Source organism: Octopus sinensis, linkage group LG7 (genome assembly GCF_006345805.1).
Source record: "Octopus sinensis linkage group LG7, ASM634580v1, whole genome shotgun sequence".
Taxonomy (NCBI): Eukaryota; Metazoa; Mollusca; class Cephalopoda; order Octopoda; family Octopodidae; genus Octopus; species Octopus sinensis.
In genome coordinates this window covers 25942849-25969426 of record NC_043003.1, presented here as the reverse complement: position 1 = coordinate 25969426, position 26578 = coordinate 25942849, and the positions used below count along the sequence as shown (strand labels likewise).

The following is a 26578-nucleotide window of genomic DNA, read 5'->3' as shown; positions in this document are numbered from 1 at the left end:
TAACTAATGCAAAAAATCAACCTGCAGACTGCGATAGTTAATAAAACAAAATTTAAACATTTATTTTTTCTATGCAGACTGGTACTGGTTTGTGGCCCAGTGATTTGGGACCCCAGCAGCAGATGGTGATTATGAGTAGGGGAATCTCTATGCTATTGCTAGACTTGCTTGAATTAGTAACCAAGTCTCCCTCAAATCACAACCTGTCATCTTAAAAAAGGACAGAGCACATTGAGTAATTATATGTAAGATATCCAAGAAAAGACTGGACAGTCATAACTGGAATGCCTTTGATCATAGGTCTGCTTGATCCTGACAGACCTGGGGCTAAAGAATGACAACACAGTGATTAGAGAGCATAACACAATGAATGAAGCAGGGTAATTTGAGGGCAAAGTCTTTTAATATAATAGCAACAACTGTGTAGCATCATACAACACATTATGTCTTTTCTAAGAACACAATAAGAAGTGAGAGTGAGAAGGACAGAATGAAGGCAGGAAAAAGGTAGAAAGAAAAACCAAAAGAGTAGAATGTGAGGGGAAGGGCTCTGAGGAGTCTACTTACATTTGTAGAATTGAATTTAACTTTTATATCATTGACCAGAACTGGACATTGGTGCAGGTTGATCATGATACTGTCACTGTCTGTGTATTTAATCACCTGTTGATAGAAATGCATCTCAATCAACTGCAACAACATCAATGTACACGCACACACATATATATATAAATCAACAAAGCTATCAGGTCTAAAGAAGATGGTGTTACAAAGTACTTCAACTGCTTTTAAATTACACAAGTCTTTTTCAAACTCCACCTGTCTAACACCCATGGACATGTTTACAAAGTCAGAAAACAGCACAGCTCCCATGACTTTTGGAAACATTTTTTCACGCTAAGACTTGCTGAAGTATGGTGCAAACTGCCGGCATCAGTTGTTAATTGTCGGAGCACTGCATCCTTCAAAACTTCCATGCTTTCTGAGATTCACCAACAAATGCTTTCTGAGATTCACCTGATTTTCTCCTCTCCATACACACGCAAGCATGTATCTGATTCATACACTGCTCACTTTCCAGACATTTGTACATTACTGCATATGCTTTATATGCACTTTTGACAAGTTGTAGTGCACCTGAGCACTGTATACAATAATTTCATTATTATGTAAATTATCTCATAGATATTTATGAGTAATGTGTGTTTAAAGTAGAGATCAACTGAAACAATTGTAACAGGTGTTTTCCCTTTACTGCAGAAATCAGACATAGCCAATCGAAATTTCATTACTGTTAACTGCAGAAAGCAGTTTTATATACTAACATATTTTTTGTTGAAGAATATCATGTTTGAAATTATTTTCTGTTGAGATATATCAAGTCTACTGAGAAATAAATCTCTCACTCACCTGACAGTTAATACTTGCCCCTAAGTGGCACTCATAGATGAGGTTTTCAGCGGTACGTATCTCTATACTGAGGTCACTACCGTCACCATTGCCAACACCTAGAACAACAAATAAAGCATACTTTTGATTTGCAGTTTATATATATACAAGCAAAACAATCCCCCATCCAATGGATGGTGCTGAGTTGTCAAACATTTAAACCAAATTTTCTCAAAACGAATTGTCCGACCGTCCCATAGGTCTCCCCTTTGAGAAACACTGATTTAACCTAAATTTGAGACACCAGCAAAAGAAGAAATAAAGATAGACTTTTTTACTATTCCAAAGAAAAACGATTTTATTCACACAAATATGCAACCGAAGAGTTTAAAGTACCAGTAATGATAAGGCTGCTGACTGGGAGAACACAAACATGGTTTAAACAGTAAGCTTGGCAGGAAAGAAACGTGCCCTTAAGCAGTACAAAAACAACAAAAAAATGGAAGGTGCCATTATGTACAGGTTGACGGAAGAAAAGCAGGACAAAAACGGCTTTATCTATCGCAAACTGCCTGCATCAGTTGTTGACTGCCATGACACTACATCCTTTAAGGCCCTCATGCTTCCCGAAATCCGTCGAAACTACACCTGATTATATATACACTTTAGATGAGTTGTAGTGCACCTGAGCACTGTACACAATTATTATTATTATTATTATTATTATTATTATTCTCACCTGGAATCGATTTTTGTAATTTTTTCAAGACTTATACATGCCCCGATACCATCGGTATCTACATATCAATTTGAGTGCAATCGGATGGAGGATGCTCAAGATCCAAGAAGACACACACACAGATAGAACAGATTTTATATAAGAGAAAAGGCATAAATCAGGCACAAGAAAGATGACAATGGAATATAAAGTTATTCTTTCTATGCCGTCTGGTACTGGTCCATGATTCAGTGGTTTGGGACTCCAGCAGCAGATGGTGATTATGAGTGAAGGAATCTCTATGCTATTGCTAGACTTGCTTGAATCAGTAGCCAAGTCTCCCTCAAATCACAACCTGTCATCTTAAAAAAGGACAGAGCACATTGAGTAATTATATGTAAGATATCTGAGAAAAGACTAGACAGTCATGACCGGAATGCCTTTGATCATAGGTCCGATTGATCCTGACAGACCTGAGGCTAAAGAATGACAGCACAGTGACTACAATGAATGAAGCAGGGTAGTTTGAGAGCAACTCCTTTAATGTAATAGCAATACACACTTAATAGATGCTATCATGCTCAGTACCTTATCAGCCATCAACCAAATAGAAGAATTTTGACACCTATCATAATTAATTTGGCTGTGTCAGCAACCCAAGTTTCTAAGGTAGAAATAAACAGACATTAACTCTTTTACTTGTTTCAGTCATTTGACTGTGGCCATGCTGGAGCACAGCCTTTAGTCGAGCAAATCGACCCCAGGACTTATTCTTTGTAAGCTTAGTACTTATTCTATCAGACTCTTTCGCCGAATCGCTAAGTTACAGGGACATAAACACACCAGCATCGGTTGTCAAGCGATGTTGGAGGGGACAAACACAGACACAAACACACTAAATGAATAAATATTCAAAAATATTTATGTAGATATTATTATCATTAGTAAAATGAATAACAATAATATAGGTGGTGAAATAAATATATATATATGATACACTAATATTTAGTCACACTATTACATATCCACAGGCCTGTTGCAGTAATGCATATCAACGCATGTACAGCTGCATAAATGCATCTATGTTGCAATACTACATACTAACATTTCCATTGCAATGCTGCTCACCAATACTTCCCTTGCATCACTAAGCCAACACTAAACACTGCTGCACACACCCACACACTGATGCAACTCCTATTGCATCAATGACCACCAACGCATTGATGCAACTTCTGTTGCACTACTGCACATACCTTTAATTGCGGTGATTTTTATTGAGATCAGATTCAATTCTTTCTTCTCAGGCAATTTTCCATTGTAATCCTGTTTCATTTTTTCAAAATAACCGACATACCGGCTCTGTAATAGAGACAGAGAATAGTTTCATGAGAGAGAGAGAGAGAGAGAGAAAGTGCGAGTGAGAGACACAGAGATAGAAAGAGATAACACTAGAGTAGATGTGAGGGAAAGTAATATGGCATATATAAAAATGTGTACCGTAAATCCTCGAGTATAGTCCGCCCTTGAGTATAATATGCAGGGGATTTTTAGGGGGCTGTACTTCTGAAAAACCTAAACCTTGTGTATAATACGCACCCCTTCTCTAACTTGAGTTGTGCGTAATTAAGCCAGCAGCACCTAGTTGAACAAACACTTCTGCGCATGCGTAATACAATAATGGTGATGTTCTTAACTGTTATATGGGAATGTAAATATGTTTGCAAATTGTTTTTGTTACATGTTATTCTGTGTTCTGAATACTTTTATTTTAATAAATGTTGCTTACTGCAAGTTATGGATGATTCTTTTATGACTTCATTGCTTTCAGGCTTAGCTTAATGTATTTTCGTGCCCGACATCACAAAATGTGTCTGAATAAACATTGCCAGAATACAAATAGAGACTCGGACATTGCTTAGAAAATAATTTTCATTTTCAACCTAGTATATAGTACGCACTAGGCATTTTGACCTTTAAATTTTGGGAAAAAAGTGCTGATTATACTTGAGGATTTACGATATATGAAGGAGCTCTTAAAAGCTCACTCAACATGGAAGAAATAGCAACCAATTTACCTCAAATCACTCCCAACCATCTTAAAAAGAGGGAACATATTTGATAATGTATTCCTAGATAGACTATGTCTGGAAAAAGACGAGATTATGGTGGCTAGAATGCATTTTAATCATAGGTCAGCTCAATAAGGGATAAACAGCATCAACAAGTGTATATGTGTTTGTGCGTGTGTGTACGTATATACATGACTATTTACATAGGTATGGGGATTTTCAATGAGGGTACTTGTGATCATTATTGCTGTTTGGCCCCAGATCAGTCATAGTGACACACAACTAACTATAAGGAACACAAGCTCTCCAAACAACCATCTTCCCATGTGTGACTATGGAACACTTATTTGACCAGTATTTACTCAATTATCTAAAATGATATACAGCAAATCAATAGTAAATATTTAGTATTTAAAATTAACATGCATTTAAATATATTATTATTAAAGTTTTATTTTAACAATAAAAATTAAATAAAACAAATATAATAATACATACTGAAATCGAAATCAAATTCGATGACTGGCATCCATGCTAGTGGAGCGCTAAGAGTACCACACAAGGGAGATCGTTGCCAGAGCAACAAGTTGGCCTCCATGCCAATGGCACGTAAAAAACACCATTTGAGTGTGATCATTACCTGCATCGCCTTACTGGCACTTGTGCTGGTGGCACATGAAAAACATTCGAGCAAGGTCATTGCCAGTGCCGCTGGACTGGCTCCTGTGCAGGTGGCACATAAAAAGCACCATTTGAGCATGGCCATTGCCAGTACCGCCTGACTGGCCCTTGTGTCGGTGGCACATAAAAGCACCCACTACACTCTCAGAGTGCCAGCGCTGCCTGACTGGCATCTGTGTTGATGACACGTAAAAAGCACCAACTGATTGTGACCATTTGCCAGCCTCCTCTGGCCCCTGTGCTGGTGGTGCATAAAAGGCACCCACTACACTCAAGGAGTGGTTGGCATTAGGAAGGGCACCCAGCTGTAGAAACACTGCCAGATCAGACTGGAGCCTGGTGCAGCTTCCTGGCTTCCCAGATTCCGATTGAACTGTCCAACCCATGCTAGCATGGAAAAAGGACGTTAAACGATGATGATGATGATTTAAATAAAATCTTATATATATATATATATATATATATATATATATATATGTATATATATATATAATATATATATATATATATATAACAGATGTACTTGCATAGCAAATGACTTGATCTGAGATTATGTGCTGAAATAAAAATAATTGCAGCATGGAAGATGTATGTAAGCTATTTAAGAATGCACAAAAACCATTAGTTCCACTTCAACATTTAAATTTCATTTGTGTCAAAATATTTTCGTCGCTTTGAAGCGACGACCTGTTTACTGATGAAACTTTGTGCTGCATCTCACGAAGTTTTGACAGTGAACAGGTTGCAGCTTCAAAGCGATGAAAATATTTTGACACAAATTAAATTTAAATGCTGAAATGAATCTAACATTTTTTTTGTGTGTTTTTAAATGGCTTACAAACATCTTCCATGCTGAAATTGTTTGTATATTATACAATCCACAAAAAAAGATATCATAAATAACCAGTTACATCTAGTTCAAATAACAACCACCACAGACCCCACAAACTATGGAACATCTATTGAAAATGCAGAGATAAGTATTCAGCAAAATTTACCAAAATGTTAAATAAACTCGCAGAGAGGAAAAGAAGCTTTCATTGAACAAAACTATGATAAAATAAATCAAGCTGTGACCTTCCATTCTTTTATTAAAGATTATTACAGGTGATGTATTGTATCTTTATGTTTCTTGAGATAAAAGGGTAAGCTGTTTTCATTATGGGACACCTGTTGCATACATCCAAAAGCATACATATGTGTGTGTGTATGTCTGTCTCTCTCTCTCTCTCTATATATATATATATAGTATATTTTCCACCTAAATCCTTGACTTCTCTTTGCAAATACTGATAGGGCACAGAAAGTGTGTCAATAGCCAGCTGGAGGAGGTGTCCTCCTGGGGCTACAAGCTACAGTAGCATCCACCCTTAAGGTTAGTCACATTTAAGTGACAAACATGTCAGGGATGTTTTGAGGAGACTTGAAGAACTCTGACATCTCCCCAGACACCCAGGAGGACAATGTCCTGCAGCACGATGAATGGTACCAATCACTGAAGCTTGTAATCTCAGCCATTGAGGAGAAACAGCAGAGAGAATACAAAAGAGCACATGAGAGGCAGAGGCATCACTTCTCCATTGTGTCAAGTAGCTTCATCTGCAACAAATGTCATCACTACTGCAGATCAAGAACAGGTCTTGTAACCCACATGCAAGGCTGCCAGAGATGATTATTGAACAAGAGCAGCCAAAGAAGATGTTTGTGAATATTGTGCAGTAAGTGTATATATGTGTATAAAAGTTGGTAAATATGTATAAATATATGTATACGAGCAAAACGCACCCCCTCCCACTGTCCAATGGACAGTGCTGAGTTGTCGAACATTTAAACCAAATTTTCTCAAAACAACTTGTCCGACCTCCCTATAGGCCTCCCTTTCAAGAAACACTGATTTAACCTAAATTTGAGACACCAGCAAAAGAAGAAATAAAGATAGACTTTTTTTCTATTCCAAAGAAAAACGATTTTATTCAGCTTTATCGATCACATTCTCACCTGGAATCGATTTTTGTAGTTTTTTCAAGACTTATACACGCCCTGATATTGTTGGTATCTACATATCAAATTTGAACACAATCGGATGGAGGATGTCCGAGATCCTAGAAGACACACACACACACAGACAGACAGAATGGATTTTATATTATAGATATGTGTAGTAATAACAAGCACAATGTGATAGTCTATGCAGAGAGATAGAGAGAACTAGAGAATGGAAGTTGGGCATGCGTGTGTGTGAATACATCAATAAATATACTAACCTGACTTGGCGTTTGTACACCTTGAAACATTTTACCAACACTAAGATCTGTGCGTCTGTCTCCAAAATATTCTAAAACATCCTGAGAAGCATCAGAAAAATGTTATTTAGAAAAGATACTGAAATGAGAGGATGTCTGGCAGAGAAAATATTAAACAATGAAAATATCACACAGGAAAGAAATATATAGCACTGAAATATCAAACAAGAGCAATGTGAAGTTGAGAAGGTATTGTACAGAGAGGTTACCAGGACTTAAGCATAGGCCCTTCATGAGCCCTAAAACTCATGAGAGAGTTTAACCTGGTTTCATGGCAAATAAAAGACTAAGAGTACAACACTCCCACAATGCTGGTCGATCGCATGGTTTATTTCCCAGCTATTGTTGGAACCCATTTACAGTTGAGCAGACTGGAGTAATGTGAAACTGAAGTGTTTTGTTCATGGACTCAAAACATCACCTAGTCAAGATCATAAGATTGTGAATGCAACGCCCTAACCACAAGGGGAAAACCAAACAGGCATAGCTGTGTGGTAAAAAACTTGCTTCCCAGGTCGAGTAACCCATCCCGCTCGAAAGGTCCCTGAATAAGGGTTGTTTAAGGATGTTGAACAAAACACCCAGGCTTCCAAAAGTGAATTATTCAAACACCAAAGAATCCCTCTCAACCCATGGCTATGATGCTCCCCCACTACGTCTGCTCGTGATCAGAGATGCACAAATCGTCAGCCACTAAGGGACATGCTCAACTGGTTAAGGTCAAGCAACTGACAAACAAATCTGTGGTATTAAGCAGAATATTTGCTGTAGCCCATCTTTTATACCAAGACAAAACAATGTACATGATAACACTTCCAATCAGTTAGGATCAGAAGCCACTGCATCAGGGCTTTATTATTATTATTATTATTTGCTATTTCTATAAAATATCGAAATATCAAATAAGAACGTCAGAATTTGGGTCTCTGTCATCTAAAGTATCAGTGTATTAGATGGACTATCAAACCTGACCTTACTCTGGTGAACCTAAGCCTTATTATGAGATGCACTGTGCTTGAGATCAAATTCTTTCTCCTTTCCAGTAGGACACCCTCTCAGTGCTGGTGCCATTCTTTCTTATTTTGGACGGAGTGGATGATAAGTCCACCCTACGATGCCTTGAGTGGAGTTTTCTGTGACTAACATTTAGGCAAGATGCAGTTATCTCCCTTGTAAGCCTACCGCTACATAAATCATCACAGGTCCCTGGATGTCTTCAGCCGAAGTCACTCTGTTTGCAAACTATCAGAGCCAAATCCAGTTCTCTCCCTTGAAATTATGGGCTTAATACGTTACCCTGGTTAACATTAGTTTGCTTTGGTGTGTAACAGACTTGTTTTAAGCATTCAGATCTAACCCAGTTCCTTCCCTTATACAATAGGCCTAAAAGTTCCTGGATGATTTAACGGAGTTTGTTCTGTTCCAAGCATTCAAACCAGACACCTCAATTCCTTCCCCCATCTACGATTTTCCAGCAAACATTCACCAAAGAACGTATAGATTAAAACCATACACATCGATCTTGGAGAAGAATCCGCAGCAAAAGTCGTGGAAACTGCGTCTTTCCTTGAACTCAGTCTACACACAACACACAAATGAAGTACAAGACACTAACCTTTGCTTCCTGAAACAGTCCACAGTCTATAAGCCACACACAGATGATGGTTCCTGTTCGTCCTTTACCACCTTTACAGTGAACAGCAATGATATTATTCTTGTCTGCTGCCATCCATTCTCGTACATCAGAACAAAATTCGACCATTTTCCTGCCAAAAATAAAAAGGAAAATATTTGAAAAGCAATTATAAGCCGAAATAAAGGTGCATTCTCCCCACCCCCTCTTTGTTCCCAATATTTCCCAATTACTCTTACTCTCTTTTACTTGTTTCAGTCATTTGACTGCGGCCATGCTGGAGCACCGCCTTTAGTCGAGCAATTCGACCCCAGGACTTATTCTTTGTAAGCCTACTACTTATTCTATCATTCTCTTTTGCTGAACCACTAAGTTATGGGGATGTAACCACACCAGCATCGGTTGTCAAGCGATGTTGGGGGGGGACAAACACACACATACACACACATATATATATATGTATGTATACACATATACGACGGGCTTCTTTCAGTTTCCGTCTACCAAATCCACTCACAAGGCTTTGGTCAGCCCAAGGCTATAATAGTAGAAGACACTTGCAAAGGTGTCACGCAGTGGGACTGAACCCGGAACCATGTGGTTCATAAGCAAGCTACTTACCACACAGCCACTCCTGCACCTATAAGGATTATTTGTTATTTATAATCATTAAATCAAGGCTAATGGTGCAACTGGTTCTATTATACTGACCTATCTTCAGCAGAAATAGAAGATCAAGCAGTCGCTAAATTTTCTCTTCAAGACCTCTCCCTCTCTGAATGGGATGCCAGTCTATTACTAGGTAAGCCCTCAATGTTGGGACTAATTTTTCTGTCGAGTGTACAAAAAACATGAAATGAAGGGCTTGATTCAAGAATATAATTCACCAGCCTGTCCAAGAATCATATTTTAAGTGTGATTCTTATGAAGGATAATAAAATGTAACGTGTATGGGATGTTTTTCGCATTTCTACACTAAAACACAATTCTTCAAGGCAGTCTCTCGATTTCCTGTAATTCAGACCACCTTGTAGTCCCAGCAGACAAAACAGAAAAGGCGTTGCCCCAGAGGATGGTGAAGGAGATGCACTGGAACAGTCACTCCAACTCATGTGGCTCGCACCTGTGGATAGCCATCTCTCCCCAATAGAGGTGAGCAGAGATATGGTCCAGGGGAACCGAGAATGCTGGAGGTCTCCACTGCCACAGGCTCAATCATAAACCTGTCAGAGAGCAAAATTGAACCCACGAATTTATGACCACGAGCCTGATACCTTTAACTACTCATACCTTCAACAATTATTTATAATTCACTTTCCTATTTTTGTCCACGTTTACCATCCCTTTTTATTTTGAGACATATTATATCAATGACAACACCATAAAACAGGTTTCTTCATTTTTTTTTAATATGGTAGGAAGTAATTTGAGGTAGATTTGACTTCTTTTTCTAACAGGGTAAGTGCCCATGTAGACCTTCATTACTGGTATCCCATAATGCATGTCATTGTTGTTGTTTAGCTCCAGCTGAGAGAAGAGGAGTAATGTGAAAAATGTTGTTGCTGAAAGGTACAATGTACTGCCTGGTCTAGGAATTGAACCTTTGAATCATAAACCCAAAACCCTGATTGAGCAAACTCAGGATTCAAAAACATATCAGCTGTTCCATCATATTGAAGTTATTTATGGATGTATCTGGCTTGTCTGTTCCTGTCAAATCATCCAACCCATGGCAGCATGGAAAAAAGGATGTTAAATGATAATGATGACGACGATGTATCCTTCTCTTTATAAGATGGTATGGTGCAACTTAACGCTTTTGATACCAACTCATCTTAGACCACCTCTGGTTCTATAACAATTTTTTTATTTTAAAGTGATCCATCAAAATTTCTTGTTAGTTATTATTCTGGTGTGTAGAACTTAAATTAAGTTATTTTACTAAATTCTTTATCATTTTCAAAATGAATTGAAGCAAAAGTAGTTTATTTTAATAGAAATATGGTCACAAGACGGCAAGCTGGCAGAAACATTAGCACGCCAGGTGAAATGCTTAGCGGCATTTCATCTCCCGTTACATTCTGAGTTCAAGTTCCACTGAGGTTGGCTTTGCCTTTCATCCTTTTGGGGTCGATAAATTAAGTACCAGTTACTCACTGGGGTTGATCTAATCGACTAAATACCTTTTTCTGTCCTTGTTGGTCCCCTCTATGTTTAGCCCCTTGTGGGCAATAAATAAATAAGAAATATGGTCACAAAAGGATTAATGGAAATTGGGCTGCTATTTCTAGTTAGTCATATGACTACATAGAGGCTACCCTCGTTGGCTCACCATTATGCAGATTCTATTAGAAGATGTAATACAGCAAGGAAACATATAAACTTACTTCAGTGATGGCACGTTGTGGTCATCGATGCAAATTCGTTCAACTCTGTTATGGAAGAGACTTTCATCATAATCGCGTTCACCTGAAAATTAGTTGAATGAATAGGAAATGTAAGATCTGGAGAGGATTAATATATATTAGAATCAATCTCTAACTGGCACTCTATTGGGTTATGACAATGAGTGTTCGAATTGACCTGATCAACAAAACAGCCAGCTTTTGAAAGTAGTGTACAGGTGGTGGAGCACTCCACAGACACATGTGCCCTTAACATAGTTCTCAGGGAAATTCAGCATGACACAGAATGTGACAAGGTGGGTTCCTTTGTATTACAGGTACTACTTGTTTTTGCCAGCAGAGCGGACTGGAGCAAGGTGGAATAAAGTGTCTTGCTCAAGGACACAATTCGTTGCTAGGAATCAAGCTCACAACCTTACAATTGTAAGCTGAATGCCCTAACCACTAAGTCATGAACCTTCACTCATGTTAGAATACTAGACTTCTATTTATAAAGAGTATTGCACCAAAGCAGTTTTTAAAATGACTGGCTTTTACAACATTCACAATGTGACATAGGAAAATACAAAGCTAAAATTTTTATATAGTATTTTTTTTTTTAAATCACCTATATTGTATGACATGTTGCATTTGACACTGGGTTGTGAAGAAAAAAATCTTTCGTAAAATAAATGAAACCAGTGCACATACAAAATATGTGGCTATGAGTCTGACAAAACATGTGGCTATGTGTCTTATTATTGTTGTTGTTATTATTATTATTATCATTATTATTATTCAATAGAAGCCAGCATGAACATGAAGGTATAGTGAGTATTTTACATTCTGAAAAGTGACATATTAAATTTTCTGGTTTACTTACTACACAAGTTGTAGATCTTGTAATGGTTTTTATGTTTCGTTTCAAAAAACCTGACCACTTCCTGGAATCAAAAAGAATTATACAGAGATATGATATAATGATGATGATGACTATAGTAATGATTAATAGTAATGATGGTATAATGGTGTCACTGCCCACTGGAAGTCATATGATGATAAGTGATTGGCTCCCAGAAGTGAGTAGATCTCACAAGGCTTTGGTTAGTCTGGAACTATAATAGAAGGTGCTGTGCAGTGGGACTGAACCCAAGACCACAGGTTTACAAAGCAAGCTTCTTAACCACAAGGCCACCTCGGCACCAATATTAAGGTGGCGAGCTGGCTGAATCATTAGCACGTGAAGCAAAATGCTTAGCAGTATTTTGTCTGCCGCTACGTTCTGAGTTCAAATTCTGCCGAGGTCGACTTTGCCTTCTATCCTTTCGGGGTCGATTAAATAAGTACCAGTTACAGACTGGAGTCGATGTAATCGACTTAGTCCCTTTGTCTGTCCCATCTATGTTTAGCCTCTTGTGGGCAATAAAGAATTAAATATTTGCAAAGTCACTTGGTGACTCTAACAGTTCATATTCTAAAGTGGCTGACATTTGAAAAGTATCCAGCTGTAAAAACCATGCCAAAACTGAACTCACCTGTGTGAGTGCCATGTAAAAAGCACTCAACCCACTCTATGGAGTGGTTGGTGTTAGGAAGGGCATCCACCCATAAAAACCATGCCAAAACAGGCACAGAGGCATGGTGCTGGCACCCGCCTGGCCAGCTCCCATCAAACTGTCCAATCCATGACAGCAAGGAAGGAAGATATTAAACAATGATGATGATGATATATATTGTTTGTTTGTGTTCAGTTATAATAAAAATAATTTTACATTAATCTGATGGGTTACTCTATACTTTTTTGGAGTACAAATTTATCATTCTTATACAAGAAAGTTATTGACAGTGACTACAACCGACTAAAGCCATCACTGGCAGTCTGACAATGGCTTAGATGGCCGAGACTTTGAAGTCACTGTCAACAACATTCTTGTATAAGAATAGTATATATATATATATATAATTAGGTGAATGAATTATCCTAGTATTGATAATTCGGTTAATCGATACCTGGGTAGCAAATTCATGTCAGAAAACACAGATGAAGTTACATGCCAAGGGCAGAAACCCCGTGTTCTTGTGTGGTAATTTGTGTGTTTTTTTTATATGAATAAATGAAAGAATGAAGTCGAACGAGAGTAAAGGAATTTTGTTAAAATCTTCGTTCGACTCCATTCTTTCTTTCATTTATATATATATATATATATATATATATATATATAAGCAATATAGGATGAAGTCCCTTACTCTACAGCAAAGGAATTCATCAGGAAGCGTGGGCAGTATATTTTTAAAAAACCGTTACGGTTGCAATATACATCATATAATTAAGGGCTAAAGAGGGTTATTCTAAAGCCAAATACACTGTTTTATCCACTTATAATCCGCTTGTTACAGGAAAATTGAAACTGAAAACGGGCAACTAACCTTTAGAAAATTTAAATTTCGTTATCTCTATATTGAATCAATTTCGGACTTAATCTTATAAAAAGATATATTCCTTCTTCAGTAGAACTTTCGATGGGATATAAATAAAATACTCACGTATGATCATGGAAAAAGCGCAAGCTAAAAACATAACTACACTTGAGTACATCACTTATATCTAAAAATAAAAATTCTTTGGTCAGCCTCAGAAAACAACGTCCAGACCTTTCGCCGCTACAATTGTAATGGTTACCAGTCCTCCTGTAGCAAGCATCGAGTTTACTACTAAGCAATATAGGATGAAGTCCCTTACTCTACAGCAAGGAATTCATCAGGAAGCGTGGGCAGTATATTTAAAAAAACCGTTACGGTTGCAATATACATCATATAATTAAGGGCTAAAGAGGGTTATTCTAAAGCCAAATACACTGTTTTATCCACTTATAATCCGCTTGTTACAGGAAAATTGAAACTGAAAACGGGCAACTAACCTTTAGAAAATTTAAATTTCGTTATCTCTATATTGAATCAATTTCGGACTTAATCTTATAAAAAGATATATTCCTTCTTCAGTAGAACTTTCGATGGGATATAAATAAAATACTACTCACGTATGATCATGGAAAAAGCGCAAGCTAAAAACATAAACACTTGAGTACATCACTTATATCTAAAAATAAAAATTCTTTTTCCATGATCATACGTGAGTATTTTATTTATATCCCCATCGAAAGTTCTACTGAAGAAGGAATATATCTTTTTATAAGATTAAGTCCGAAATTGATTCAATATAGAGATAACGAAATTTAAATTTTCTAAAGGTTAGTTGCCCGTTTTCAGTTTCAATTTTCCTGTAACAAGCGGATTATAAGTGGATAAAACAGTGTATTTGGCTTTAGAATAACCCTCTTTAGCCCTTAATTATATGATGTATATATATATATATATAATATATATATATATATATTATAATTTTAAAATAGGATAAAATCTTTATAAAAATTTATCAAGTAGTTAGCGTGAAAAACCTCATAAGAGAAAAAAAATCCATCAATTTTTTTTTTCCTTTAAATGTATTCATTTTTATTTTATAGAGGGCATTATTACACATAAATGCCAAACTAGTCAAAACTACTAAAATAAAAAACATGTCTGGCCATGGAAACAGGTGTGGGCTGGTAACAGGAAGGGTATCCAGGCATGGAAAACCTGCTTCAACAAACTCCTTTCGATTCATGCAAGCATGGAAATTGGACATTAAATGATGATAATAAATATATGTGTATGTGTGTGTGTGTGTATATATATATATATATATATATATATACACACACACACACACAGTTGTCAATTGTGGAACACAATTGTCACTGCATAAACCTGATGATTGCGTAATACATAAAAGTACTAGTTTGTTGTAAAATTGTAAAAATTGTAAATAAAACAGACAAAGTTGGAATTTCATTGACTAATATATTCTTCTACACAAAACCATACAAACTCGGACACACACAAACACACATTATAACTGAAAGGCTCCAATTTCCAGAAATTGGACTTGCCCGTTTCCAGTCATCAGCTGATAAACTGAACCTGGTTATCTTTTGAACATTCACTGTCTGAATACTTTTTGAAATATGAAATAAAAGCTTGAAGGAAACACTTAACCTTTTGTTCTTTCATTTAAAAGCCTTTGTGAATAACACATATGAAAACAGCTGCTTCAAACACACACTTTTGCTTTCATTTTGAGTTCTCATGGTAATATTATAAACATCACATATATATATATATATACATACACACTTTCAAATATCATTAATTCTATATTATAATATATTGTTGCTATCTTCCAATAAGAACATCACATCTGAAGCATCGAGAATTATCAATAACAGATGTTGTACATTTAAAAATTCAGTACTAGAGTTATGGTTGAAATAAAAGCACTTACATGTATAGGGTTTCGATAGAATGCCATTAAACCAGTGGAAGGGAATGACATGGCGATAACTCGCTCTAAATAAAAAAAATAATTAACAAATTAGTAATAATTAAAATTATTCACTTTTTTATTGTGTTCTTTTTGTTTTACATCTGTGTTTCCTAATAGCACTCATCATCATTACTATTATTATCATTAGTAAGGTGGTGAGCTGGCTGAATTAGTATGCTGGGCAAAATGCTTAACAGTAGTTTGTTTGTCTTTACATTCTGGGTTCAAATTCTGCTGAAGTCATCTTTGCCTTTCATTCTTTTGGGCTTCATAAAATAAGTATCAGACAAAGGAAATGGAGATGAATCGGACACACACTGCGGAAAGAACCCTCAAATGTGACATGACAAGCACTTGACTGGAACCCACAGGGGAAAAGGAATCGAAGACGCCTGAAGCAGACATGGAAACGGAACACTTTGGATTAGCTCAGGACCACTGGCCTGACATGGGAAGCAGCCAAGAAACACACCAATGACCGCAAAAAGTGGAAAACAACTGTTGAGGCCCTATGCTCCACAAGGGGCAAAAAGGATTAAGAAGAAGAAGTGCTCAACCGGTACTTGTTTTATCAACGTTGGTGGCATTTGAACTCAGAATGTAAAGTTGGAAGAAATGTTGCTAAGCATTTTGTCTGGCATGGTAATGTTTCTGCCAGCATATATATATATATATATAATTTCTATCAAATATTTTTCTTTCTGTTAGTTTTATGCATACAATACCAACAATTTTTTTTTCTTCTCACAGATCAAACCTGCCAATCAAACAGCATTGCCATCTCTCATAAGTAAGTACGACTTGGCAATATGTACCATGCCTTCACTAAATGTTTTAAGTGCCTATGTAGATGAGAGCAGACATAGATATCTTGCTTCTCAGATGGTAACAGATAAAAGAGAAAAAATAATTGAAATTCACAAGAACAGACAACATATACACACACATAGAACTAATAGAAGACTCTCTACATGGTCACCCATCCTGCTACAAATAGCCAACAACTTCCCTCAAATCATAAGTTACTGGTATAAAAATAGAAGAGCACACCAGAAAATGTAGTCCTACACAGACAAAAATATGGGATGATAATGAATGGAATGCCTTTAATCATCAATCTACTAACCTGGGGCTAAAAATCAAACAGCAATATATATACGTATACTTCCACAATATCTAGGACTTCAACAAATCCAAACACAAACCAAAATATTCAATTATTCATGGTAAAAATGGTAACACTGGAGAAACTAAATAAGATCACAAACATATATTTAAGACACTAAAAAAAGCTTAAACAATCCCCATCTTGCCTCACTCCATCCCACCATATTCCCTTGACATAAACATCACATCTCTTGGCAATACATCCAACACTGTCCTTTGATGTTTTCAAAGGACCATTACCCCAATCTCTAACCTTTCTTTATACATACATACCTGCATACATACATGTTTGTATATGTGTGTGTGTGTGTGTGTGTGTGTAAGTGTGAGAGAGAGTCACTTCAGCCATGTAGCCACACACGTAATTTTCTTGAATTTTTTTTCCTTCTCAGGACTTTTCTCCTCTTTCTGACAAAAAGCCATGCTTGAAATGTAAATAACCCCACTATTTTTTCCCCCCTTTACTGAGCATCAAGCTAATACATTCCATTATGTATGTCCTGTTATTGTTTTGTTATTTTTATTGTTCAATTTGACTATATATATATATATATATAATCCGACCGTGGCCGATGCCAGCCTCGCCTGGCACCAGTGCAGGTGGCACGTAAAAAGCACCCACTACACTCACGGAGTGGTTGGCGTTAGGAAGGGCAACCAGCTGTAGAAACGTTGCCAGATAAGACCGGAGCCTGGTGCAGCCTTCTGGCTTCCCAGATCCCCAGTCGAACCGTCCAACCCATGCTAACATGGAGAACGGACGTTAAACGATGATGATGATGATATATATATATATATATATATATATAATATATATATATATATATATATGTATACCACATGGTTCTAGGTTCAGTCCCACTGCATGGCACCTTGGGCAATTGTTTCCTACTATAGCCTCAGGTGAACCAAAGCCTTGTGAGCAGATTTGGTAGACGGAAACTGAAAGAAGCCCGTTGTGTGTGTATATATATATATATATGTGTGTGTGTGTGTGCGTGTGTCTGTTCCCCCACCATCACTTGACAGCCAATGTTAGTGTGTTTATGCTCGCGTAACTTAGCAGTTCAGCAAAAGAGGCTGATAGAGTAAGTACTAGACTTAAAAAGAATAAGCCCTGAGATCGATTTGTTTGACTAAAGGCAATGCTCTGGCATGGCCACAGTCAAACAACAAACAAGTAAAAGAATATATATATATAAACGGAGTTAAACGCACGTGTTATTCAAGAGATGTTTAACTCCATTTATTTATTTATATATATTATACAAAACATTTCATGTAAACCCGGGGTTTGTACCTTTAAAAACAAGTAGTTACACCCTTTTTACTTGTGAGATTTTTTTTGCTACCCTGGTAACTATTTATTTTTTCCATGTTAATTGTTAACAAAGGAAAAATACACACATCTCTTTATTTGTATATATGTAAACAGAGTTAGCAGTTATAGTAATAGTAGATAAAATATCCGTATATACTATCGGTATCCGTTACCTGTATTATCCCTGGGTATTAGTGTGTAGGTACACCATGCATGTTGAGTGCAGATAGCAACAGGATAAACAAGAGTTTATCAGGAACCAATGCAATATATATAGAATTCCCAGGATTCAAGAAACTCAGGTATTTAAATTGTGAATGCAACAAGGTCAGGTCTGTGATAGCATTATCATGTAGAAACAATATTTAAGGACAAATACATACTTACTAAAGTAAACATGAATTTGTACTTTAGTCATGCAGGCATTCACAAACAGCTGACTGAATACACAATGAATCATCAAAGTCACACATGGGCGAACTCACTGCACCTATTGCACTGCTGTCTATAGACTTTAGATTCAAACAAATTGCAGGTTCTGAGTGACATGAAGGATAAACAAATAACAACAGATGGATTGTAGTTTACTACAGCTGTTTCGGGTGTGTTTTTTTATTGATGAGCAGAAGTGTTACATCATGCAAAAAAGACCCCTAATCATCAAGTAAATACAAGTAAGAATTAGACATTTAGAACAAGTACGTAGTGTCGTTTAAATCTACCGACTCAAATTCGGTTAGAGAGCAAATAGTTTAGGTAGCATAAAGTTTATAAAGAGCAACTCATTAAAGGGTCGGGATTAGGGAGGGAAATGGAGGGGAGGGAGAAGTATAGGTAGGAGGAGGGAGAAGTATAGGGAGGTGGAGGGAGAAAGACTGAAGCTAAGAGAGAGCAGGGAAGATAGTGCATGATCTCGTTTGACCTAGTAAAGGGTCTTTAGACACAAGAGTAATAAAAGGGAAAAGTAGTGTGGGAGAAACCAGATTACTACACACACACACACACATACATACATTTGTGAAGAAGACACCCACACAGACATATAAATAAATAACTCTACTTATGCCCATATATACACATGCATGTATCCATACTTATGCAGACAATAATAATCACATATACATATATCTATGTGTATATATCTAAATGCATATATACATACACATACATTTAATCATATCAATACACTCTCATAAGCATGTCCACATACGCATCTACTTCCACTTAATTGCGCACTCATATACATAGCTGAGACTTTCACAGTACATAAAACTACACCATTAGAAAGGGCATCCAGCTGTAGAAACCTTGCCAGATCAGATTGGCGCCTGGTGTCACCTCCTGACTTGCCAGTCCTCAGTCAAACCATCCAGCCCATGTCAGCATTAAACGATGATGATGATGAAGATGATGATGTTATTGTTGTTGTTTTTTCCCTTCCTCATGCCATTATTATTACTACCTATGCCAAGGTCATCAACTACCCTGTTATGATTACTATTATAGGAAATGTTATTCCTAAAATTACTACAGCCATTATTGCAGTTAGAGGGCAAATTAGGAGACACTAAATAATTCAGAGGATTGATACCAAGGTTATTACATAGCAACAAATCATGGTGTACATAAGTCTCATTCAGATCAAGGGTGGTAGTAATATCTGTTAGTGAATCACGTCCTATATTATTCTCATGATTCACTCTTTCAAAATAAGCAACATTTGTATGTTTCGTAACCTATATTAGAGTGCTTTTACTGTCTGGCATTGCATCTGTTGGTAGTATAAGGTCAGGCATAGGAAGGCCAATGGTCAAATCAGCTGTATTTAAACCATGATCCTCATTCGTATGTGTGCTTGAGCATGGTAACACTATTTTGTTGTAGCTTGTAGGTCGAAACAGTCTACTTTCCACTACTAGTATTACATCTAACCTCATTTCTACCACTGGTGCTATAAGTGTGACTATTTGAAGTAGTAGTATTTTTGCTAGTCCATCGCATTTCCATGTTCCACTATTAGTCTAATATTACGAGCTAGTGTAAATCTCCAGTTATTTAAACCCACCGTTATAGTACCTAGATTAGGGAGGGTTAGAGTATGAAACTAATTCTTCTTCTGGAGAATATATGGTTGTACCAATTAGAAGGGAAATTTCTTTTCTAATATATGGAACAGTTTATAATAGATATTGGTAGCTTTTGCATTATTGAAAGGCGGATTGTATCAGATTACATCATCATTGTGTAATCTATTATAATAAAACTTATTACAGTGTCAAATTCATGGTATCATACAATTTACACTTCATCGTGTATTTGCATACTTTAAACCAGTTATGTAAATATACAGTCCCTAGTTTCTAACAACAACCCACTACCCTTCCCCTAGGTTCTATATCAACAATGTTACATTTACTGTATTTTACAGCTGTTCTGCCCCTCAAATTCATCATCATCGTTTAATGTCCATTTTCCATGCTAGCATAGGTTGGACAGTTCGATCGGGGTCTGGGAAGCCAGGAGGCTGCACCAGGCTCCAGTCTGATCTGGCAGTGTTTCTACAGCTGGATGCCCTTCCTAATGCCAACCACTCCGTGAGTGTAGTGGATGCTTTTTATGTGTCACCGGCACAGGGGCCAGAGGAGGCTGGCAACATCCATGATCAGTTGGCGCTTTTTACATGCCACCGGCACGAACGCCAGTCAAGGTGGCGCTGGCATCAGCCAAATGGTGAAAATCACTTAGCAGCCATAATTTGCAGCTTTAAGCACCCTCCATAACTGACTCAAACCTATAATGTTAGGCAATAATAACACAGTGTATGACCTCATCTCTGTCCCTATTTTCAGGCCTATTACATAGGGTTATAATAATGCAGTATATGACTTCACTTCTCAGGCCCTTTCTCTCTCTATTTTCTACTACCTTTGCTATATTTGATTGTTCTAATGTATTCTAATATAATTATATTATTTCCTTATTAGATGACACTTGATTCATTTGCACCCACGAGCATTTGACATGTTTCAGCCTTGGACCCTTTTCTTACTGCGATGGACTGGCATTCCGTCCAGCTGGGGGGAACACATACGCCACAGAAACCAGAAAACCAGGCCCATGAGCCTGGCTAGGCTTGAAAAGGGTGCATAAATAAATAAAATTCACCTTGTAGGAAGCTCTCTGTCTTCATTGATTGTCATGTTATGTTAAATTATACAGCCTGTTGAATGAATTGTGCCTGTTCTTGGGTGGTAGGCTTGATATGTCACATATTCTAACACCATGACCTGGAACTCAGAGCCAGACATAGACCTAGTGGGGTCCCTGGGCCAATATGTTTTGGGAGCACCTATGATTTTGCTAATTCAAAACATAAGATAAAAAAGAGAGATCCATTAAATCTAAGGGCCGAAAACAGTTTTAAGAGGCCCCAAAACTTAAAATGACCTCTGTAAATTCAGAAGATCTCAGTTAAATTTAATGGCATTTTAAATTCTAAAATGCCCAATAAATCAAAAGAGAGCTGATTAATTTTCAAAGAACCTTACAGACTTTTAAATAATTTAAACAAGTAAAAAAAAAAAAAACTACAAATTATTTGATTGTTGTAAATACCTATAAAGGAACAAAGACCTAAATTTAATCAGCTTTACCTGTCATATAGAGTGTAATTTAATTAGTTTTACCTGTGTTGTAGCAAAGGCCTAACTTTAATTTGCCTTATCTATAATGTAGAATGTAAATTTAATTAGGTTTAACTGTGTTGTGGTAAAGATTTAAATTTAATCAGCATTACCTGTGATGTAACAAAGATCCAAATCAAAACCATCTCTCTGGTAACGGCGTTTGTTTTGTGAGACTATTTTACGAGAGGCAGATGTCAAATGTCGATGCTGAATATACATGAAGTAAAGAATCCTCAAAATACGGAAAATTCTCACAACACGTCCAGCAACAAGAAGTCTGGCAACAGAAAATGTTAGAGAGGAAATGATTAAAGAATAATTAGGTGCAAGCATAGAAAAGTGGACATAAAAATTATGAGGGAGGGTGGTTATATATATATATATATATATATATATATATATTATATATATATATATATATATATATATATATATCAATGTATCATATATCCGAAAAAGAAACGCACTCTAAAACATAGGGCAGTAATGTATTCACAAGGAGTTAAGTCTATGTCTGGTAGTAACCAATGGTTTCACATCTACAGAGTCTCATCAGACTCTAAACTTGAAGACTTGTCTTCAGCTTTAAGAGTCTGACAAGGTTAAGGCCTTTGTGGATGCAAAACCATTGGTCACTCTATGATGGGACATAGACTTAACTATTTATATATATATATATATATATATATATATATATAAAGTGCAGGAGTGGCTGTATGGTAAGAAGCTTGCTCCCCAACCACATGGTTCCGGGTTCAGTCCCACTGCATGGCACCTTGGGCAAGTGTCTTCTACTATAGCCTCGGGCCAACCAAAACCTTGTGAGTGGATTTGGTAGATGAAAACTGAAAGAAGCCCATCATATATATATGTATATGTTTGTGCGTCTGTGTTTGTACCCCCACCATCGCTTGACAACCAATGTTAGTGTGTTTACATCCACTGTAACTTAGTGGTTCGGCAAAAGAAGCTGATAGAATAAGTACTAGGCATACAAAGAATAAGTCCTGGTGTCAATTTGTTTGACTAAAGGCAGTGCTCCAGCATGGCTACAGTCAAAATGACTGAAATAAGTAAAAGAATAAAAAGAATTATATATATATATGTATATGTATATGTATGTATGTATATATTTAGAAGGTGGTTTGTCATGGCTGGTCAGAGAGTGACCATTGGTTTCGCATCTATAAAGCATTTAATCTGTATGGGTGACTTGTTTTGAGTCTGATGAGTTGCCTATAGACCTAAGCACTTTGTAGGTGTAAAACCAACGGTCACTATATGACTGACCATAACAAACAACCTTCTGAATATACTACTGCTCTAATGTTTCAGAGTGTGTTTCTTTTTCGGATACATGAACTACTGACAGTGTGTGCGAGTGGGGTATGTGTGTGTGTGTGTGTGCATTACATACTTGACGTAACTGTGGTGGTCTTTCTTCATAATTTTTCCACAGGAGTTTATTCCATAAATACTGGCAAATATCATATCGGTGAAGAAGGATGCAACAACCACCACCATGTCCACGATATCTATCCAGTTATAGAAAAATCTTCGCCTTCATGGAAAAAGTGCAAAAATAGAAAGAAAGAGAGAAAAACAAGAACTTTAATCATTATGATGATGATGATGTGCTGTCTTTTATTATTTGCCACAAGGGTGGAACTTTACAAGAAACAACTATTTCAATGGCAACAGAGACAGAAACATTTCTATCTTATATGATATAATAGTACAAAGGAGTTTGAATCAAACTGTTTGGATCTATGTGTGTGTGTGTGTATGTGTGTTAAATAAAATGAGACAACAAAGCTAAGGCTGTGTGGAATTTTCAAGACATTTGTAAAGAGAAAGATAGTCTCACAGCTGTTTCTGGGATATTAGGGATATCCCTTCATCAGAGACGATGTGAGAAGCTTAAATAGAGGAAAATATTAGAGTTTAACCATCCCACATTTTTTCTGATGAAGGGACATCCCTAATATCCCAGAAACAGCTGTAAGATTATTTTTCTCTTAATAAATATCCTGAAAATTCCACACAGCCCTTATTGGCTCATTTTATTTAGGAATGGCTATGTGGTAAGTAGCTTCTTACCAACCACATGGTTCCAGGTTCATTCCCATTGTGTGGCAACTTGGGCAAGTTTCTTCTACTATAGCCTCAGGCCAACCAAAGCCTTGTGAGTGGATTTGGTAGATGGAAACTGAAAGAAGCCCATCAGATATATATATATACATATACATATATATGTATGTGTGTATATATTTGTGTGTTTGTGCTTGTCCCCCCCCCACATTGCTTGACAACCGATGCTGGTGTGTTAATATCCCCATAACTTAGCAGTTCGGCAAAAGAAGCTGATAGAATAAGTACTAAGCTTACAAAGAATAAGTCCTGGGGTTGATTTGCTCGACTAAAGGTGGTGCTCCAGCATGGCCGCAGTCAAATGACTGAAACAAGTAAAAGAGATAAAAGAGATATACGCGCTCATACAAGACCCACATTAGACTCCTCCCCCGTTTCATTATCAAACCAAGAGCCTAACTATGGTCCTTTCATAGCACTTACATAGTGTTACCTGCCACCTTGGGTCTTCTGGATACCAATACCTCTCATACTTATATATATATATATTAAAAGGCTATCTTAGCTTCTTATTTGTATCACTTAAAGTTGTGGCTGTGGAAAAAAAAACAACCACTCATTTGACAAAAAATTCTTCAATGTGATGCCACACCATGGCTACAGTCCAAAGACTGAAACAAGTAAAAGACAAAGCAGTTATCTAAATTTGATGAGGTAAAAAAAAAAAACATCATATACAAACCCTTTATAGAATATCCGTGCACCAACTTCAAGCATGAAATATGTAATGATGATATGTGACGTTATTTCTAGCCCGTTATTTGTATCACATTCGTAGATGGACAAGTCAACGATGACAAGTATAAAATCAGTGAGGATCAATATCAGTGTGAAGATGCGAAATACAATGTGCTGGACGACTCGCTGTACCCTCAACTGCATGGCTCTGTTAAAACAGAAGAACGGAAATGCAAATAATAGTTTCAAATTTTGGCACAAGGCCAGCAATTTTAGGGGAAAGAGTTAAGTTGATTACATCAATCCCAGTGCTTGACTGATGTTTATTTTTTTTTTTTTCAACTATGAAAAAATTAAAGGCTATGTCAACTTGGTGGAATTTGAACTTGGAACATAAAGCCAAAAGAAATGCAGCTAAACGTTTCATCCAGTGTGCTAACACTTCTGCCAGCTTGCCCGCCTTAAGAAATACAAATAATACCAGTGACATCAATAATCCTTTCTACTATAGGCACAAGGCCTGAAATTCGAGGGGAGGGGCTAGTCAATTACGTCAACCCCAGTACTCAACTGGTACTTATTTTATCGACCCTGAAAGGATGAAAGGCAAAGTCGACCCTGGAAGGATTTGAGCCCAAAATGTAAAGATGGACAGAATACCACCAAGTAATGTGCTAACAATTCTTATTTCTTTACTACCCACAAGGGGCTAAACATAGAGGGGACAAACAAGGACAGACAAACGGTTTAAGTCGATTACATCAACCCCAGTGCGTAACTGGTACTTAATTTATTGACCTTGAAAGGATGAAAGGCAAAGTTGACCTCGACGGAATTTGAACTCAGAATGTAACAGCAGACAAAATACTTATTTCTTTATTACCCACAAGGGGCTAAACACAGAGGGGACAAACAAGGACAGACATAGGTATTAAGTCGATTACATCGACCCCAGTAGACAAAATACCGCTAAGCATTTCGCCCGGCATCAACCCCAGTGAATAACTGGTACTTAATTTATTGACCCCGAAAGGATGAAAGGCAAAGTCGACCTCGACGGAATTTGAACTCAGAACGTAACGGCAGATGAAATACTGCTAAGCATTTCGTCCGGTGTGCTAACATTTCTGCCAGCTCAACGCCTTAGTGACAGCATCAATAATAAGTGTCTGGAAGCAATAAAATTAACTTTTCTGATACCAACCCACCCGAGAGTGCTCCTGACTCTATGATACATTCTTCAGGTTTTAACATAATCTAAATTAAAATGATCCATCAAAATTTCATGTTGATTTATGTTCCAAACACTAACAAAGTTATTTTACTAAATTCTTCATTTTCAGAATTAACTGACACAAAATCAGTGTATTTCAATAATAGAAACATGATAACAAAAGGGTAAGTTAAAGACTGTCCCAAGCCTATAGGTTCGTTAGACTTGATTTTGACCCAGTTTCTGCAGCATTAAGTGATTGAGAGTGCATAACTTTCCCCTATGTAGGATGCTAGTTCATTGTATGGTTAACTCTTAGTTACCACTGGTACTCATTTTTAGCTGAGTGAACTGGAGCAATATGAAATACAATGATACAATGCACTATCTAGTTTGAGAATTGAACCTACGACCTAACAATTTAAAGACCAAACACTCTAACCACCCTACCATAGGCCTTTATAAGACACAAAATAGTTGGGTAAGGCAAGTGTGTGTCGTGAGTAGAACTGGGCAGACAGAAACTACAGAAGTTTGTCACATATGTGTGATTATGTGAAAGAGACACACGAAGAGACGAGAGAAAGTCAAACAAAATTCACTGAAGCAGATTTTCCAAAGCTGAATGCTCTGTTAGTTTCCCATGTTTACCTGTTCCCAAGTAATGTAATATTTAATATCTTCTCTAATCCTTCAGACATGAACAGCACAATCGCCAGACATGTTTTAATGAAAAATTCCAAATGAACAGCACTGCTT

At 36.9% G+C, this 26578-nt stretch overlaps 1 protein-coding gene across 6 annotated transcripts in view; it reads right to left on the bottom strand.

Moving 5' to 3' along the window:
• The window catches only part of LOC115214194 (phosphatidylinositol 3,4,5-trisphosphate 3-phosphatase TPTE2-like), a 97516-nt gene that overhangs the window by 7173 nt on the left and 63765 nt on the right, over positions 1–26578 (bottom strand). For 5 of the 6 annotated variants that reach the window (XM_036504655.1, XM_036504656.1, XM_029783294.2 and 2 more), the window contains 11 exons: positions 24611–24814; positions 23195–23338; positions 21888–22054; positions 15562–15626; positions 12064–12124; positions 11184–11265; positions 8779–8929; positions 7125–7205; positions 3364–3469; positions 1411–1508; positions 568–663 (listed from right to left, as the gene is read on the bottom strand). In XM_036504655.1, coding sequence (XP_036360548.1) covers positions 568–663; positions 1411–1508; positions 3364–3469; positions 7125–7205; positions 8779–8929; positions 11184–11265; positions 12064–12124; positions 15562–15626; positions 21888–22054; positions 23195–23338; positions 24611–24814 — 1255 coding nt within the window. Of the gene's footprint in view, positions 1–563; positions 664–1410; positions 1509–3363; positions 3470–7124; positions 7206–8778; positions 8930–11183; positions 11266–12063; positions 12125–15561; positions 15627–21887; positions 22055–23194; positions 23339–24610; positions 24815–26578 lie in introns of all 6 variants that reach the window. The other variant, XR_004999985.1, reaches the window with a different exon arrangement.